At 38.8% G+C, this 20,242-nt stretch overlaps 1 protein-coding gene across 1 annotated transcript; it reads right to left on the bottom strand.

Annotated features, from left to right (window-relative positions):
* Positions 1–5,741: 5,741 nt before the first annotated feature.
* Positions 5,742–19,332, bottom strand: LOC104505327 (cysteine--tRNA ligase, cytoplasmic; the record flags this gene model as incomplete). The annotated part of the gene is made up of 9 exons (XM_010158164.1): positions 5,742–6,421; positions 7,568–7,651; positions 8,956–9,015; positions 10,351–10,418; positions 10,798–10,878; positions 14,031–14,112; positions 16,987–17,055; positions 17,559–17,748; positions 19,235–19,332. Coding segments are annotated over 9 exons (867 nt in total), but the record flags the coding sequence as incomplete, so codon positions are not given.
* Positions 19,333–20,242: the final 910 nt, after the last annotated feature.

Raw genomic sequence — 20,242 nt, 5'->3', positions numbered from 1 at the left:
GTGCCCGGGAGCTGCCGGCTGGGGGTGCGTTGCGGGCTGGGGGAGGCGGCCTGAACGTGCGTTTGGGATGCTGCTGCATCTCCCACCCGCGCGCGGTCTGCCTTTGCCTTGCCTTCGCTTTGTCAGTGCGTGCTGAGGGCTGGGAACGGCAGTTTCTGAGGTATCCGGTGGCTGGCTTTTAAAACGTGCTGCTGCTGCTTTCCAGTTTGGTCAGCAGCCGATAGACTTGGCAGTGCCTGTCTTCTGCTCAGTCACCTGCCTGCACCCTCAGACTTCTGCCCTAGCAGAGAGTACGTGTGTTCGAAGGGCTGCGCTTTAACGAGATTAATAATGGGATCATGGTTTTAAGAACCTCTTTATATCATCTGCATGGACAAGGCTAAGCATTCACAGTTGAAAGGTAAATCAAAGAGCTGAGTGTTTCCTATTAAAGGGTTTTTGATGTTTCAGATCAAGCGCCTTTTGAAAATGCAGATGTTGCCCTTTCCAGCATGGTTTGCTAGTCTGGATGTGGACATGATTTCCTCTTCTGTAAAAAAAAGGAAAAAAACCCAAACCAACCCACCACCCCACAACCAAAAAACCCTAACAGCCCTGGTTCTGCTTGTATGGTGATTTGTAAGCAGCAGATGCCATGGGGCATGGTGTTAAGAACGGTGCAATTTCAGCATCTGATGCCACTTTGGAGTTTTGGTAATCTTTTACTCAATAGGAAAAACCTTTAACCCTTTTATTATGTCAGTGGATTCCCCTGTTCTAAGAAAAGGTTTTCTGCAGGTCTGCAACTTAGTCTTGGATTTCGGTGATTAACAACTGGTGTTTAGCATCACAATTCTTTCATGGTAAAATTAAAATTTGGAAATGATGAGGCTGATTTTTTACTGATTAACAACTAATCAGTACATTAATGTTGGATTAATTCTGCTATTGTAGGAATTCAGTGACAGGAGTATTTAAGAAATCATGAGTTAAATAGGTGCCAATACGGTAGTTAAAGAATAAGGTAATCTTGAACTACATTCAAGAAGCTGAAGAATTACATTCAGCAGCTGAAGGACTGCAGCAATATTGATACTGTAGTCCATTGCACAAGCAAGCAGATGTGGTGGCCCAGAGGACATGCTCAGTGAAAGGTTCTTCCACTTTACTTCCAGCTCCCTTTCCCTGTTTCTCCAACCCAGTCCTTTTTTTTTACGTAAACAGGTTCACAGCCTCCTCATATTTCCATAAATTCTTATGGTGGGACAACTTTATTCACAACAGTGGCCAAACTTAATTGTCAGTATTCCAAAGAAGAGTATAATTGACTGAAAGGAGGATTTATCTGAATGTATTCCTTCTTCATGCTTTCTTCTTTCTGCAGGTTCATAGTTGTCAGGTATTCTTTTAAGCTTTTTCTGTCCATCTCCATTTTGTTAAAAGCTGTTTCTCCTTTCCACCCAGAAGATGATTGACAAACTCCAAACTCTGTCTCCTACAAAGGTACGGGAGCTTTTGCTGGAGTATGTGATCCAGGCCCTGTTCAGATCTTCTGTGGCATGTGCAGTTTGTCCCCCTGCACTAGTTGCTGTCTTGTTAATACAGTTCTCATAAATGCTGCAAACCCTGAATTAAATTAAAATTAGGATGGTCTTGTAAAAATAGATCTGGGTTCTTCTGGACCAATTATTAAAGCCTTGAAACAGGTCGTAGTGCTGGAAGTATTTGGCTGTCTTCCTCCACTGATGGATATCAAAGTAAACATACACTTAAATTACTTTACAGCCTTGGATTGTTAGTGGCCCTCTCTAAAGGCATTCATCTCCCATGATCAGGGAGGGATTTTTGCTGACTGTTGTCTAACCTCTCGTAGCATGGTGGTAGACTGCTGGGTAAGGCACAATCTGTGGAGTCATCTTGCTGTCAGGTGCTCCTACCCCGCAGAGAGCTGCAAAAGATATTTGCTGAATCACCTTGGCTTGGTTTAAACACCAAGCCTAGCATACAAGAGAATTGGAGAATCAAAACAGGGAAAGGATTAGGGCAGAGCTGCTGAAGAGATGCACTAGGCACTGGAGAGAAAGCCTAGGCCAAGATCTGTAACTGGCATGAAAACGTCTGTGTCTTCTGCCCTTGGGTGGGTATTAATGGAAACTGCTCTCACTGAGCAAGATGCCAGACATTCACAGGCTAATTTGAGAGATAAGACTTAGTTGTCAATGACTTCTCCTGGAGGGGGAAGGAAGAACTTTGATCATTAAGTGGAGTCTTGCTACTAAATAGCTAATGTGCTTCTTAATTAATTTGTTCTGTCTCAGGAGACATGTGAAGTACTATGCATGTGATACAGTGTCCTGTATAGAAATTGCCCTGTGAAATCAGAGAGAAGAATAAAAATTCCTTTCCATATTTGTGTGGTAGAAATTATGTAATGAAAAAGGATGATAAGGTTGGTTCAACGCCTACCACCACCTGGAAATGGTAGCTTAAAAGGTAGAAGCAGCTGAAGGTACGTACTGTATGTGGCAGAGATTTGCTCATTTCCACATTTGAAATGCATCAGTGGCTTCCTGGAACAGTGGGCAGCACATACAAACATGGGGATAAAGAGGTCAAAGTACATCATAAATGCAATTAGGCACTCATTAGTTTGAAGTCTTTTGGTGGCAACAAGACCAGATTGAACAATGCGCAGATTTTCCTGTATCTGAACAAACTGAGTGACGGAGGAACTTGTTCTGTCCAGTGGAGCAGGATTCACATTTAACGTTCATGTGAACATTCACATTTGAAAGGCTGAAAGGCACGCTCTGAGCAAAAGACACAAACAAAATTCACTGCTGCCGTGGAGTCTGACCTTCAGCCAAGAGTCCCGTTAACAAAAACAACACTTCTACCCTGCCTTGCCATCTCTGAATTGAATTCTTGGATGGGTGGGAAATAAAAGGCTCCATCTTGTCCAGAGCAACACAAGCTCTGCGTTCCAGAAAATTAAAATATTCAAAAATTCCAAGATTTTGCTATGGGGATTTTAGTTTTCATAATGCTTAGAAAATTCACTTCCCAGACCGGCTTCCCTGAGCCTGTGCATGCATAAATGCACATCTTAAAATTAAGAAAGTGAAAATACTGTGGAATCTGTCCTCTCCCTTTCCCTTGCTGAGAGAGGTGACCGAGACACTGAATGCAGACCCGAGCGTTGGCATTGCATTCTCCTCTCCTGGTTGCCAGGTCACTCCCATTAGGGAAATGCAGTGGAATTCACTTAATGCCACCGTGATGGATTGCCAGGGAAGAGGCACTGTGCTGCGCGTTTCGGTGATGGCAGAGATCAACTGGCACACCTTCACCGAACAGGCCGTCTCAAAGAGCGTGCTTCCAAGCCTGTCTGCAGCATTCGTTGTTTGCTGGCAAGTTCTCCTTCACCAGAACTTTATGCACAGTTATTTTTTTGCTAAACTGTGGGTGGAGAGAGGATAAAAGTAACTTATCTCCAGTAGCTCTGGAGCTTGTTTTTTTGTTACAAATTCTAGGAGACTAAGTGTATTTTTTCTGACTCTCTGCCAAGGTCATTGTTTTTATTATCCTGCTGCTTTTGGAAAAGAAACCAAAATACTATTTTTACTCAATTTTTTAAAATTTTACTCTAATTTTATTTGGAGAGAACAAATTAACTTCCCATTTGCACATCAAGGTAAAATATTTAACAACTTCTTCCTAACAGAGTTGCCAATTCTTGTGCTTTTTTTATTTTCAATAGAAAATACTTTGGCCTGTCGGCTAACTCACACAGATGCGTCGTGGAGCAGATATTTTCCTTGCTGACAATGTTGACTTCCAAGGAAAGCTGAAACAGATAGGAAGAGAAAACTGTAACTGGAAGACCAGTTCAAGTATGGGAAGAGAAGTTCAAGTGTGGGAAGGTTTTGAGGGCTTTATTGCTGGAGGAGTCAAGTGACAAGCTTGCTTGAAGGCGGTAACTTCGAAAATGCATGAACTAGATAGCAAAGCACTGTAAGAGCAGGGGAGGATAAGTAGCTGTGTGGAAGAACAGTGATCACCCTAGACACAGGGTGAGCCTGAAGAGGAGAGTATTTCAAAGGCTCTGATCCTTAAGATGTCTATGAAAAGAATCCTGTTGATTTTAGGAGACTTTTGATTGTGTTCAAAGAGAATTCAAAGACAGGAATGCTGTTCTGATGCAGCAGAAGAGACATGACTTTAGCAGCACTGATGATTCAGATAAGGATTCTTTCAAATCATCTTACCTTAAAACAATCAAATTGACCATCAGACAAAACAGAAATGAGCTAAGTCATTTTGGAGGTAGAATAAGACCTTAATGGGTCTGTAGATAGAGCAGAGACCCTTATCTGACATGACTAGCTGTGAATTTAAAACAAATATTGAGGGAGGAAGCAGTGTATGCGTGTGGGAAACATACAGAAAAAATGGAAGATAGCGTTTGGAGAATGTGAGTCTGAAATGCCTCTAAGACCTATGCAAGGAGAGTTGTCCCAGAAACAAAATGAAGCATTTGGGAAGGAAAAGGGCATTTTGTTTAAAATTCTTCTACACTGATGTAGTAGATAAACCATGGAATTGAATGAGGTTCTACCAAAAACACACAGCAGGAGGAGAAAAAAAAACTGTGTGGGTGGGGAAAGACAGGATGTTGTCATGGTGATGTCATAAAGACATTAGAATCCCAGTTCAAAATTTATATAGTTAATTAGAAATTAACAGCATAATCAAATACTGAATGCAAAATGAATTAAATTAGTAACAGCAAGCTAAAGGAAAAGCTTTGCAAACCACATTTCAAAGATAGTAGTGGAATAAAGGCAGTATCTATGTTCTTCCCACTATACAAAGGTCACATACAACTTGTATTTTACAACACATTTTATTTTCTGCATACAAGATGCACGTGCTTTACTGACCTTAACATTCCATAGGTTTTCAAAGGCAAATACAGACAAACTAGAAAACAAACTACTAGATCTTTCTGTTACTCCAAATATGTTCATTCCTCAGAAGGAGGAATATAAATATAAAAATATAAAGATAAACCAAAGAAGTTTTAACTCTTAATTAAGGAAAGGGACATAGCCTAATGGTTACAGCATCAACCTAAGAGTTGAGAGAACAGAGGTATCACAGTATGACCTTCTACAAGTCACGTTGAGGCTTAAGAATACTGGATGAATATAGTGCTGCATATCAGACACGTAGCTGTTATATGCAGTCGTGAAGTCAGTGAGATATTTTTTAGGATTTCATGAACTTCAGTTTATTTAGCCGCTACTGCCAGTGAAATGCATTATTAGGCAACAGAGAACTGTCCTTGCAGTCAGAATATAACCATACTACATTAGAAGGATTATTAACTCAGGGTTAAATTGTCATGTTAAAAACATCAGTCTTGAAAAACGAGCACTGTATAGCTGTATTACCTAATTGCAAATCAATCACAAACTGTATCTCAGTAAGAAACTGTGTTAATTCCCCTTGGCTCTGAACAGGTAACCAGGTACTGAGTGGGCAATCAGGTCCTTTGGCAGCACTCCTGTTTCTTGGAGAATAGCTCCAAGAATGCACCACCCTCCACCATTAGCCCTTCACGTCTTTCCCACCCGTTTGTTCACTGCAGGTGCATTTGCCTTGTACTAACCCACGTGACTGCGATGGCAGGCTGCGCAGAGATGACAACCTGTTCCCTTTTGCAACAAAGGGACTGTTAGCTTCTACTATGCAAAGTGTTCTGGGTATACTTATGAGAGTTTTTAATAACAGCAGCTAGAGTAAGTATTGTAGTGGAACTACCCAGTTTTTCCTGCTTATGTAAAGATACTAAAGTCATCTGGAAAATACTGTTCTTGCTGTGGGACGAATTACTCAGCTCCCATTTAGCAGTAAATTTTGTTGACTGTGACATATTCCAGAATGCAAGCTACAGTGGGTTTTAGATAGAGATCAGTATGCAGCGACAAATTAACCAAAGCCTGTACAGCTATAATAAACAAAAATCCTTATGTGGATTTGCTGACTGAGTAGCATCTTCCCAAATAGAACTGGCAACCGTTCAACCTGCTACTGTCGTTGCGAAGAAACTCCTTACAGGTTGGCATTTGTTAAGAATGGATTTTTATTGGCTTTCCAGATGACATTATTAATCCACGTAAACAGGATTTCTGCTCTGCACATAATAGAAAGTGTAAACAGAAATTGGAGCATCAGGATATGCTCACTTCTTCAATGGTGACCCAGCACTTGCCTTCTAAAAAAACAGTAAGTCCTGTTGTTTTCAATTTGCGCTGCCATTCTGAACCATTTGCAGATACTCCTTGTACAGCTTTTCTTGTGTTTCATAAAGTTTCTTTAGCTTCTTAATTTGTCCTTTGCTGAGTTCTTTGCCTTCTGTATCATGGGTGGGAAATCCCTGAAATAAGTAAAAAAAAAAAAAAAAAAGAGAGACTATTTAAGATAAATTCTTGGACTGCTTTTGCTCATTATGAAATAGTGTTTTGATAAGAGAGGGGGATAATGTCCTAATGACAAGCTGTCAGGATGGGTGCATCTTGCCTAAGTTTAGTCACCAAGAAGTTTGATAACTAACTTGGACTATTTATGTATGTTCCCTTCCTAGTTAACAAAGGGACAAAGGTGGTACTTTTGACAGCTATACATTTTCTGTCCTCTACTAAGTAAGGAAAGCTTAGACAATTAACTTCTAGATGGTTATAGTTAAGAGAATAATGACTAATCCCTAAGCAGATGATTAAGAGACCACTTTTAATCATACTAGCATATTAAATCCAAAGCTTAAAGATTTATGCTTTAAATCTTTACAGCAGCAAAAGATGTATGTTCTCAATGGAGAAAGCATAATCAGAATTTTTATGGACATTCTCCTTGGCTTGCAGGGGTATTTGCCAGTATTTACAGTCTCCATTCTTACTTGCTCCCAGAGCCTGAATTTGCCTGGGTGAAGAACACAGGGAGAAGCAGGATCGATGTCCTGCATCAAGTGCTGAAGAAACAGTGCTGTTTCCCAAATAACACCTTTCACCCTCAGGGGGAACAGTCAAGAGCAAAGTTATCCTACAGCCTCTTCAGAGATCTAGTGCCAGGAGAGAGCAAAACAGAGAACCAAAAAACCAGCACAGGACCTCTCCAAAAAAAATGGCTGTCCCCATCAGTTCTGGCAGAACTGGGGAGTTTGTATTTGCACGTGAAATCCTTGCTTTGCAACAGGTTAATAAACCTGTGAACACACGTCATACATGTTCCTACCCACAATATCTACAGGGAATTCTGCTCTGCAATGAGAGGGGCCCAGAGGAAACCGACATACAATGAAAACACGTCGAAACGATGGCGAGCAGTTAGACAGCCTTGCTTTCCAGTGCAAGGTACGTGCAGTAAGATCAATGTATCACCTTTTCTTTCTCTCCTTCCCTCCTCCCACTAACGTTCATAGCACTGCCCTGGAGGTTTTGGAACAAGATCAGCTATGTACAGATACAACTAGGTATGTACAACAGAGGAAGGGAAACCAATCTTTATGTAAAGAAAAGTCTCTTACATTTTCATCAAACACAGAATATTTGTCATGTTCTGATTTAAACATTTCATGTGGTGGAATCTTCATTTTTGCAAGTTTTGCTGCCTGTAATACAAAATGTGCATTAAGTGCATTAGCATCACAATTACTGACAACCTGTCGCATATGCAAAAGGAAAAAGTAGACTATAATTTGCAAATAAAAGAGCATTTAATTCATGATTGTTTATCATGTGAAAAGAAACTTTCAGTGGGGAACAACTCAGTAAGTCTTGGTCATGTGAAAAGAAACTTTCAGTGGGAACAACTCGGGAAGTCTTGGCTGTACTTGTCCAGGGGAAAAATAAATGTTTTACATCTGTAGAGAACCACTTAATAAAATAGATATATTGCAGGAACTCAAAATAACTCACTTATATGCTCCAAAAACTACATCTGATTTTTGCTAATTTGGTTCCTTAGTGGCTTAGGTGTAAACACCAAGTAAATAGTTGCTATGAGTAAGGAATATTCAGCAATTAACTCACTGCAAAGGGAAACACCTTTATTTTTTTTTTGCTGAGAAGCACAGGTTTCTGTGCAGGTCATAGCAGGGTCATGATGCAAGTAGTTGCACTGAAAATAAACTGAACTTTCACTTATCCTAAACAAGCACATCTCAGAATCCTTTCCAAGTGATTTATGCCCAATGCAAGGGAATCACCTCTTTGAAAGTGCAAAAAGCCACTTGGCATTTGTGGATGGTAAATGCTATTTATCTGGTTTTCTCTGTGCATGGTGGTCTCTAAAGTTTACTTCCTCTTTTAACTCAGGAATGCATTTCCTGTACTGTTAAGAGTCATCAGGACGGCAAACAATCTTCTGATGAGTTCATCTCCTCCGCTGTCTACTCCTCAGCTGAAGCCTAAAACCTTTGAGCTATCTCAATCCCAACTGTAGAGATAAAATGTGTTTTTATAAAACATTACATTTCAGAGTTCAATCTCAGAGAACAGGTGGATTCTTACAAAGATGTTTTCACACATACCTACAACACTGGAAAAGGAAGAAAATAATAAAGACCCAAGCAAAATCTTCTTTAGCAGGCATGTAAGATACTACTTTGGCAATTAAGGAAGTAATACTGTCTAAGACTGAAATAAGTGCTACAAGTTCTAAGAAGCGTTTGCAGCCTTTAGCTGTGTTTTCAAAGATGGCTGCTGTATACTAGGAGCTGACTACTCACATCTGAGCTGCAAGCCAAAGTCATTCTGACCAGGAAATGGTAGACAAAGAAAAAAAAAAACCCCTTAATGGCAGCCCAGTGAAGGCTGGGCAGAGAGCCTGTGTTCTAGTGTAATCTTCCCTGCATGTGACTACTGCTCCTAACATTTTTCTTCAAAACCAGATTAAAAGGATCTGAACACTTACTTCCTGCTCTTGTTTTTTCCTGGCTGCTTCATCTTTCTTCCTTTTCTTCTCTTCTTCAATCTAGGAAAGGCAATGAGTAAAAGGTAACTAACTACTTCATTTGGTTGTTTTCTACAAATCTGAGCCAGCTAGCTCCCCTGGATATCTAATTACAGACAGAACTGGCAGCATGACCTGCAGCAAAGCCAACATGCCTTATAATTAGGATTGTCTGGTACTTCCCACTGTACGACTTTGATTTCATTTGCTTTTATTCACAGTTAAACCAGTTTTAACTGTTCAGAATGCATTTTGCATGCAAAGTGTATACATATAAAAGAATACCTACAAAGCCTGCAAAAGAGATGGTCCTCCCATTTCATGGGGAAAAATTACTTTAAAAAAAAGATAGCTGATATTTTAAGCTCTTGCCTCAAACTGTCAAGACACTACAGTTTCTCACGAAGCAGTTGTATCCCTTGATGTTCCTAGGGAAACAACTATCCAAATTTAGCCAACTTATAAAACTTATCTTGGACTTGCTTTGGAGAGACCTCTCAGTTCTCCAAGGGTTCTGCCAGAACTGAACATAATACTGTTTCTAGGGAAAATGTGCTCTAGCTGCAGGTCCCACCCAGCAACTATATACAACCTGCCTTCAAATGCCTTTCTGATGAAAATGTCTGAAATTGGCTGATATTACATTTTACTCCTCCCTTTTCTAAAAAAATATCTACAAGGAAGTAGAAATGTTGGAAAGCCTTCCCAACATTTCTAGACATGACAGAATTGTATTATTTGTTAAAACTGACATGTGAAGTGTTACTTTTAAATGTTACAAATTCAAATATTAATGCTAGGAAGTGCCACAAGGAGGGTTTCTGTACAGACTTCGTGCATGTGAATTACAATTCACAATCTTTATATAGTAACATGTGAATTCTTGACCCCACACCCTGAATATCTTGCTTATGCATACTACGTTAATTAAGATTTAGCCAGTGTATTTTGTTCTCACATATCAGAGAAATACAGTCTAGTTCTATAGAAAATGTCAACTTCGTTTGCACAGACAAAAAAAGTCTGAACTAGCTTCTCATTGGAATCGTTCTTCCAGAGACAGTAAGCATGCAATACTCAACATATCTTCATTATATGAAGATCTTAAAACAAACAAACAAAAACTTAGAGGTATTCATTAGGTCCCACATAAAATTTTCCAAGAAGCTACTGTTTCAAAAGTTCTTTTCCTGAGTACATTCAAATTTTATTATAAATTCTCTGGTTAAATTATGTTATTTTCCTTGTTGCTAGTCTGTTAAGATTTTTTCTTGGAAGTTATCAAAGAAATGTAAAAATATCCATAACTTACACATTACTTTAAATTAAAAAAAATAGAATGTTGAAAATAATAACCTTTTTCTTTTCTTCTCTTTCTTTCAGTAATGTGTCCTTATCTACTAATTTAACCACAGTTGGAAGTCCTAAGGAAGCAAGAACAGATGAATGAGTTTCCAGTCCTTGAATAGTCAAAGATTTACCCTGTGACAACCGTTTTTTTTTGCAACTGAGTAACAGTTGCAACTGTTACAACAGTAGTTACAACTGAGTAACTACTCAAAAGTGACTAAGAAATTACGTGCTATACAAAAAGATTGCAATGTACGTTTTTATATTATGTACATCTATTCCAATATGCAGCTCCATAATATATATTCATACATCAGACATATGATATGCTATGGCTTGGGCTTGTTGGACTATTCCAGATTAGTTGTGACAGGCTGTTTTCTCACTTCTTATGTAAATAATAAGATTATAAAACCCACTACCTACAAAGTTGCAAGACATATAATTGGGTACCTTCATGATCTTCAAATCGAACACCAAGTTCAGGAAGGATGTCATCTCGAAGAGCATCACTCAACTGCAGCACTTCAGTTACTACAGAGCATGAAAAATACTTTTAGTGAAGTAAGATTTGGTGACAGTATACTTCTATCCTACTACCTATGTAGCATTGAAATGCAATTCAGAACTTGCCACTCTCACACAGGGCAGAGAAAGGTCTTTGATTTTCAAGTGATAAACCTTTTACAAACTGCAGTGTTTTCCTGTACAAAGAGAGTCTCGCAGGACCCTACCATGCAATGAAGTAGGTTGGCTGTGCCATTGTATGGTATTAGGCTGGTCAGTGTTCAGCTCGCTGGGGCTCTGAGAACTACAGAAGAGATGAAGGCTCAGGGATGGTACTTGTATCTACTGATATGTGCAGTAGTTAGTACAGTGTCTGGATGATAGCTTCTACTGCCAGAATTATTACCTTTGAGACCCCTGTTACTTGTTAGGTTTAACCAGCTGAGAGCTGCTGAAAGGAAGAACACTTGTTTATTCAAGTGGTATCATCTAACCCAAGTATCTATCTGGTCACACGTCGTAAGCATTTCCTCCTAAATACAAGACTGTCTATAAAATATGTCACTGAATTAAGTTCACAACAGCAACACACTGGTTCTTCTTAATGCATTTAATTCCTCAAGTGTTCTGCTGCTTGGCTGATACAATTCTGCATCCAAGTAAATATATTGTATGAAGGTTTATTTTCCTCTTAAGGCCCAATAACATCTATTCCAGCTAAATCTTGAGTTCTTAACCATTTGCTGTCATCAAAGGCTCTTTGATAAGTTTACAAGGACAAAAAATAATGTTATGATGTCCTGATCACCGTCCAGAAAGCCAAATCAAAATTCTCTCTTCTGCTGCTACTAGCTTGCTTGAAGAAAACCAGCTTGGTCACCCTAGGTCTTAAAGATAACTGTCTGTCGAAACAGTGGATATTGGGATTACAGTTGCTCTGACAAGTGTGTATGTACTTATCAAACCCCACTCCTTCAAATGCACTGTTAGATGTAGTGCAGCGTATGTTAATATGTTATTTTTCTAAAATATGGTTCTTAACCCTTCTTATTGGAAATCCTATACCAACCACTAGGATCTTCCTGAGTCATATACCCTTCCACTATACCCTGGCAGAAGTGCTGCATCATTTCTGAATTGCCTAGGATTTTCTTTCTGTTCCCCTTCAGGGAACAATAAGGGTATCTTGGAACAGATTTATAAATTTCAAGTCCCTGCAAAGAAACACATTTCTTCTCTGTATAGCTGAAAGAAGGCAGAACGTACTTAAAAAGTTATAAAAGCTCTTCTGCCTGCCATGAACTATGTCGTTATTTTTCTTGGTCCAGAGCAGTTATTCACAGTGAACCACATTCATGTTTGATGCAACTCTAACTAAACCACTAAGATAAAAAGGGCTAAGATTAACTCAATAGCTGTTAATACTAAAAGGTGTTGACTCTAACTTAGACAAAGGAATTACACGTCACGTCAAGAACATATCGGATGCACATACTGCTTATTCAATAAAACAGTGTCTGCTCAGTTATAAATACTTACTTATCTGAAATCATGAATAATTGAAAGTTTAAGAAGGAGAAACCCATCAAGGTAGAGAATAAGGAGAAATGTATAACAAAACATGTATTATCTATGAAAAGACACATCTTCTGATCGATCCTCCGTCATCCAGAGGAGTCAGTACTTAGGTCTGAAAGGTGCCTGTTGTCTGCATGTGGTACCTACCAAGCAAAGACGTTTAGGTATTGGGTAGGGGGTTGTTTATGGGCTGCCCCAAGACATAAGCCGTTTTCCTCACTGAGGACAGTGATCAGGAAACCAGCGGGACAGTGCCTTACCACCTGTGTGAAGTGCTGTAACTGCTCCATACCCCAACCAAATAGCAACTAGATCCAGCTTTGTTCTTACTGACCAATTTATTTCAGGAAAAAAATCAATACCTTGAAAGTAAGAAACTCAAGTGCCAGTAAGCAGCCTAGCACTATGTATGTTCTAAAAATGACCTACAAGAAACCCCATGACATTTAAACCTTACCACTGTTAAGGGTGCAGATATGTTTAGTTCAGCCATTAGAAAGCCAGGGGAAAAAAAAGCCTCATATAAAATGAGTATTGAAAGAACAAAGGTCATATTTTTGGCTAAGGATGTACACAGCAACTTCTTGAGTTTGAAAATATAGTTACAGAAAATATTTGCTGTTGGAATGAATAAGCCTATTTCTCAGCATCAATTAGGCCTATAGGAGGTTGACAGTAATAGCTGAGTAGTCACATTAACAATTTTGTGCTTTTAAGGTCAACTTATTAGTTCTTAGAAGAACTCAAACCAGTAGCAGAATTAGGGTTCAGGTTCTTTGCCAGCTGAATAGGTTATCAACCAGACACTACAAGTAATTTTATACTTCTCTATAACATATGGGTTATTTATACATGCTTTATGTATTAAAAATGCCCTATTTTGCCTTCAAGTACAGATGTCAGTGTAAAATTTAAGAAAACAAGAAACAAATACCTATTGGAGACTTGTGAAATTCCACAGGGAACAACAGAAAATAGTAAGAGCTCCATTAAGAAATAATCAGCCAGTAAAATCACAGAGGGCTTAATGTAACAACCTTTTTAACCCTACATAGTTCTGCTGCCAACACACAGAACATAATCAGAGCTTTCTAGAGAAGAAGAAAGAAGCGCCAAAGCCAACTTAGTAAACTTAGAAATGAGTTCTCCAAAAACAGCACTCAGTTACCATCAGGGAAGCTACAATTCCAACTATGCTAACAAACAGGAACGAACATCTACTTAAACAGAGACCGTACTGTTGTAGCAATCTACACCTTTTAGAGAACTCAAGGTCCCTAGGGGAAGAGATCATGGGTACCTTCATACCTAGAAAGCAGGGAGTGCCCTAATCTGGAGAAATAAGAGCTAGTCCTTGTCATTCTAGAACTTCTAGATTCCTTAAGAAATTAAAAGAAAATGAGTTTAGCAGCCTGTGAAAGATTCCTAAATGAGAGAGACAGGTAGCAGAGATGCAAATATTCAAAACAGCTCTGATTTAAGGATGCCTTACTTTTATTCTCTAAGCAAAGAGAGACTGTATCAGCTGGATCGTCCCCCCACCCCCAGTTTGATTCCTATAACCTTGGAGTCTCATGTGCAGGAAAAAAATTAACTCTCACCTTTCTTCTCTCTGGCAATTTGTCGCACTCCTTCTCTGAACTCAGAAAGAACCTGGAGATATGGCATCACTGTAGATTCAATCTGCAGGATAATTATTTCTACAGTTAGCTAATCATCATTTAGATATAAAATATGTCCTTACCCACTTTATGTGCTGTTGGGTGGAACTTGACCCTCAAGGCAGATCTGTATCAATAAAAATTGTCATGTCTCTATTGAAGTCAAAGGAGATACGATAATTTGCATGAGCTGTACAAATAAAATTAGCTTGCAAAGTTCTGCCTCTCCCCATTCCTTTTTTGCCTTCTTTCAGTTACAGGTACATCAGTTCCACAGGGTAATGCTACAATCCAGCTAACTATAATGTGGTATAGGGATAAAAACAGCACCTAGAGGAGTTTGCCCCATCATGTTCTTTATTGTCTTACTTAGGTCCAACTGCTTGTCAGACATAAAACCAGACATAACTGTTGTTAGGACTCACTTTCATTACAACACAGAGCTGTTCCTCAGATGTTAAATACAACTGGCATTAGCTATTCAGAATACAGTGCAGTTGTCTGTCTTCCTCGCACAACTCCCCTGACAAAAAGTGGGGGGAGATTACTGTTGAGTTATTTCAGGTGTAAGTAAATGCTGGTCATGACAGCTCAGAGAGAAAGTCCTGAGAGTCCTGCTCTCCGTGGCAGTGAATAGCAACAGCAAGCAGCTAGTGAACAGCAGTGAACAACCAGAAAACCAACGAGAGATCAGTGCTGTCTGCCAACACTTCCCTGGAATCCCAAGAGAAGCTGAGCACGCAGGTGACTAAAAATTAAAAGTTTCTTTACTTTGTAGAGTGGAGGAGAGAGGAAAAAAAAGCACTTTTGTATCCCCTAGTTTCCACATCTCTCCTATCTGTTAGATCTCCATGATCAATTTCTGTGCAATTAACAGGTAAGATACTCTTATGATCTAAAAATGTTCCATATGAAAGAGGCTGAGGGGCTCTGTTACAACTTTTCATAAATGTGAATACCATGCTTCCAGCTCCACAACTGGAACCTGTGCTGACGCGTTTGGCAGAAAGAACAGACTGGAAAGTGAGCAACAGTCACATCTCCACTACCCCCTCTACACTGAAACTAGCTCAACATGCAAATGAAGCGGTGTCAGGAAAGCACATGCTGTCACTACTTTATCAGACGTTTGAGGATGAAAGATTATTTTATCTCCAGAGTAACTTACCTGACAGCAACGCTTTAGTCATTTGGAAAATGAGACTATGGAACCTGAAGTTTTCTGACTTCAAATCTCTTCTATCCCCTTTCAGTTACTGAACCACAGTAATTAAGCTAGTTGTTCTTTCAGAGCTTTTACAGAGGATTAATGCCTCTTTTGGAGATATGACTATTGATTACTTCATCTCCAATTTAGACAAAGAAACAACAGGTCTGATCCACAGCCTTCTGTAATTAATGAGTTTTCCAACCTTGAATGTTCACCTGGTAACTTTTACTAAGAAAAATACGTATCTGCATGGAAGACTGAAAGAGGGTGTAGTATTTAATGGAACAACAAAACATTTGTGATATTATGCATCTTTATATTATCATGCTTAAAACCAGTAATGTCTTAGGTGGTAAACCAGAAGTTTCTTCCTGTGAAGAATCCTGTGTGTAACAGATGTTAGCACAAGATTCCTCTGACCCTACAACCTTTGGCAACGTTACTCTAAAGGAGTGAAAAGCGCTTAGCTTCTTGTTCCAAGCTACTGCTCATCCTTCCAGAAAGCATATCTATTGTCAACACTGCCTGAATTAAGTGCTAAATACAAATTTAATTTCCATTTCCCTTAAAAAGGTTTTAAGGTGCTGCCTTTCTTCTGAAATCCAAAGTAACTCTGAGCTAAATTAAAATTCACTATTGATGGATGTTGGTATGGAATACTGAGCATCCTCCTTATTATCCTTGTTATATGATGGCTTGAGATTTCCACACCACAGTAATGTAAGCATTTGCATGGGCAATTATCAGGTGAGTGTTCATGTAACCATTTGCATGGGCAATTATAAGATGAGTGTTCATGTAAGCAGTTGCATGGGCAATTATCAGGTGAGTGTTCATTCACATTCTTTAACCACAAGCAAGATTTCCTCTTCCTTTGATGAACAAAAAGTTGGGATTTTTGTTACACCACAAATGTTTTAATTATACCTTCTAAGGAGGAACAGAAAAACATATGGTCACACCTCTGAGTGTAGAAAATACTTGAAAAACAGCACTGATCTGTCCATGTCAAATTTTTTGCATGAACAAAGACGGCAAGGTTGATAGATTTCATATGGAGTTATTTCTCCTGCCTACATCACAAAACATTACTGTTACGACAGGGCCCGTCAGCACTTTCATCAGGTGTATGCGAAGTGTTTCCAGAAAAATTCTGTATCTACAGTGGAACTGCTGGCTGACCAAAGGAAAACAGCCTTCAAAAGCACGATAAAAACTGTGGCCGCAAATGAGATCAGAAAGAGAGATTGAAATGCGGATAAAACTCCAGCTGCCTCCAGGCTGGTTTTTGGTGTACCACAAGAAAATTTAATCAGTATAATTATATTTTTGAAACTATTTAACACACAAACACTTGTAATGAGTCTTTAGACCGTAGCATGTGCTCTCTGTACTTAGCATGTGGTTTCTTAAACAGATTCATCACTCAGAAGACAAGATAATTCTTTTTCTGCTTGCTATTCAATTTGTCTGTCATTAAGTCAAACAAACCTATAAAAAACCCAGCTTCCACAGAAGAAAAATCCTGCTTCCTCAGCCAGTTAATTACTTCAGATTCAAATTTCCTAAGCAGAAAGAATGTAATTCAGCTACATATCAGTAATGTATTCACTTATCTAACCTAAGTCTTCAAAGGACACAGGAACGTATAGCGAACTTGTGTAGCGTACTTTGCCCTTCACTTACATTTATATTCTGATTATTCCCTCCAACAGGAAAACCAATTGAATCATCACTTTCTATGGCACCAAATATCTGGTCAAGGGAGAAAAAAAGAAAAAAAGAAAAGATTGTATACATCAAGTCACAGGTATGTAAAAACTAAGCAAAACTATACGTACTAGGGTTTTGAACACACCTAGTTGTCATTTAACCCACAATTCACTGCTCTCTGATAAGATGTTTTGGGTTTTAATTGATACAGCATACTAAGCATTGGCTTTCAGATTTAGCTCTAAAGCTGTCAGATTTGAGATTCTGACTTCGTATTTTTTCTACTGTCTAATTTTCCTTGTATGTACTAGAGGCTCTCCACTATTCAACAAAACATTAGCTGAAATTATAATGTAACATAAAGGACTCCAAATTGTTTCTGCTGCAGCACACGCTGCAATTTGGGGTTGTTTTGGCTGGGATGTATGTGCAAGATCTCTAGTTTCCTTTCTAAACAAAGACTGCACAGATCCCTACATACTTGAAAAATACAACAGTTACAATAGCACAGTGCAATAGCAACGTTACTACTTGCTATTACATACCTTCAGCATTTGAGTGAGATAGGAACTGATGTTTTCTAAAAGAAGTCTGTTTGGCATTTGTCTGGAAGATTTCTTTGCAGCAATATAGGAGTTACTCTGACTGACTAACGAACGCATTTCTTCTAAGACAGAGCGAGTGTCAATATTGTCACACAGTGCTTCGTGAATTGCTGCCTTCTTGTCGTAAAAACTAAGAAGAAAAACATTTTTTTTTTTACTATTGATATCAAAAGTATCTGCAACCTACTCTGAAGAATTTCTGTTAGAAGGGTAGTGGGACCTAGAAGTGAGATACTATTTTGCTGGTCATAGTTTAGACTTGAAAGAAAAAAAACAGATGAGCAAGAAAAAGGCATTATCACAATGGGGCTGTTTTGCTGCTATAGACAAAGGCAGGCAGGGTAATCTAATTGGAAACAACTATCCAAACAAATTAGATCTAATACTTTTTCAGCAACTGACCTTTTCATACCAGTTTTTAAAAGCAGTATGAATTGCTTATTTAGTATCTTCTTGTGCTTACTTTTTTTTTTCCCCTCCTTTTTACCTTTTTTTTTTTACAATATTGCTTTCCTATTCCTATGCACCACCCGAATACTCTGTGTAACAGCTTTCCAGCGAGAAGCACCAATTTGGAAGCTACCTTACCACAAAGGAAAGTGTTATGAAGCTGTTACAAGCAGATACAGGGAATAAATTAATGTAAACCTTTGCAATGTTCTTGAATAGGCATAACAAGTAATATAGTATATTAAGTACCATTTCATCACACCAGGGATGCTACTATTTCGAACAACATACTTTTTCCAGATAAAAGAGAATGAGAATTGGTAGAAAAAGGAAACAAAACCAAATATCCATGAAGCATATCTTCTGTTCCTCCCACTCCTTTGTCCCTTCTTCTGTCCTTTCTATTATTTACCATCTTCCTCCCTTATAAGAAACTTCTCTCTACCAAGTTCAAGCTGAAGATGAAATTTTCAGAGGACATCACTAAACAGAAGCATTTGCACGTGGTCCTTCAACAGTCAACATCTCTGTCCACAACAGTGAACTGAACTAGGAACAATTTTAGTACTGCAATGTAAGATGCTTCTATTTTAAATTTCAATCATAACAAAAGTCACATAGGAAACTGTATTACAAAAATGTAACGGTAGTTTTGAGTGAAAGACTGCAATATTGATATCACTGTCTCTCTCAACAGCATATCAAACAATGGCACTCTAATCTTTTGTGCTTTTAGTCAGGTCATTAAACTTTTGTTTGTCTCAGTTTGCTTAATGCAGTTTGAAATGTGCAAAATACTGTTTTTTTCCAGTTGTAAACACTGTTCATTATCAGTCAGTTCTCAGACAGAAGGACAGCATTTCAGGTAGTGAAGAAAATGACAGCTATGTAACAAAAAGTACCCTTTACCTTCACAGACAGAGCGATGAGCGATGAGGCATGCCAATGTTCCTCACATAACCAAAGAGAAATGAACAATTTCATCTAGACTTCCTATAGCTGTTGCAAGATTAAATTCAGTAGCTTGTACAGAACCGGGGTACTCAGTGGAAACTCTACAGGTTTATGAATATCACTATATACATATTATGTCATTTTGCAAGGAAAAAAATAAACACGTAGCTACACAATGGCTGTTCACAGAGAAGTAGGAATGCTCCACTCACTGTTTGTTCAGTTCTGCTTCCTGATTTTCCCATTTCTGAAACTGGCCTGTCACATCAGCGGGAGCTCGAAGAATATCCTTCACATTTAAAAAGAACTCCTATAAAAGAAGAATATAGCTAAAGATCAGTTTAAATTAGGCACAACCAATATTGACTGTGAAAAGACATTATTTCTTAATTATCTTCCTAAAATATATGGTTTCAACACTGTTTCAGCCAGGATCTACTAAATGTCTGTCAAAACAAAGAAACCCACACGCTCTGCATAACTCTCTAAACCACAGTTGGACTGTAATTCAGTTCTATCTTTTGGCTCTGCCACTGTACGATGCATTATGATACTCGAACACCAAGCTGCTCACATACAATACCATTTAAAAGAAATGTAGACAAGAATTCTTATGGCAGTTTTTTAAACGTGTTGCTAGCAGTGGAAGCTGAAGAATAAGAATGTCTTGTATAGTGAAGGTCTATTTTGTGTGAGCATCCAGCTCAGTGAAAAGTCCTTTTCACTTATTCTGTGACCCAAACCAAACATTTTAAATAAAAAGCAGGATAGTTTCAGCTGAAGAGACCAAGATCAACGATGTCAAAATGCCATAAAGCCTCCTTGTGGGAAATGGGGGTTTAAATCATGGCTCCAAACTCGGCAGGGAACCCTCACATATGCCTGCAAGGCAAGAGGCAAATGCCCAACGTATGTGGTGAGGAGACATGGTAGGAATGATATTCTCTCTTCCCCTTTGGCTGTATGTGTGTGAAGTCTGATCTGGTAGACATGTGATGGGAGCGTCTGTTGGACTGAATCCCATAAGCAGGCTGAACTGAGAAGAAACTCATCTTGTGTGTTAAGGGCCAGACTGCTCAGAGATGCCAGAACTTGGAGAGAGCACCCAGCTGGAGAGCAATGTAGCTGTCTATGGAATTCACGACTTGAATGTTCAATGGCAGCTAAACCAATACTGTGACAACTGTACTGGGGCTGTGTGGTGGGATTTTGGTAGTGGG

The sequence above is a fragment of the Eurypyga helias genome, unplaced genomic scaffold, assembly GCF_000690775.1.
Source record: "Eurypyga helias isolate BGI_N326 unplaced genomic scaffold, ASM69077v1 scaffold43808, whole genome shotgun sequence".
In the NCBI taxonomy this organism is placed as follows: Eukaryota; Metazoa; Chordata; class Aves; order Eurypygiformes; family Eurypygidae; genus Eurypyga; species Eurypyga helias.
Note: the sequence above shows the minus strand (reverse complement) of the source record. Positions and strands in the feature narration are given on the sequence as shown.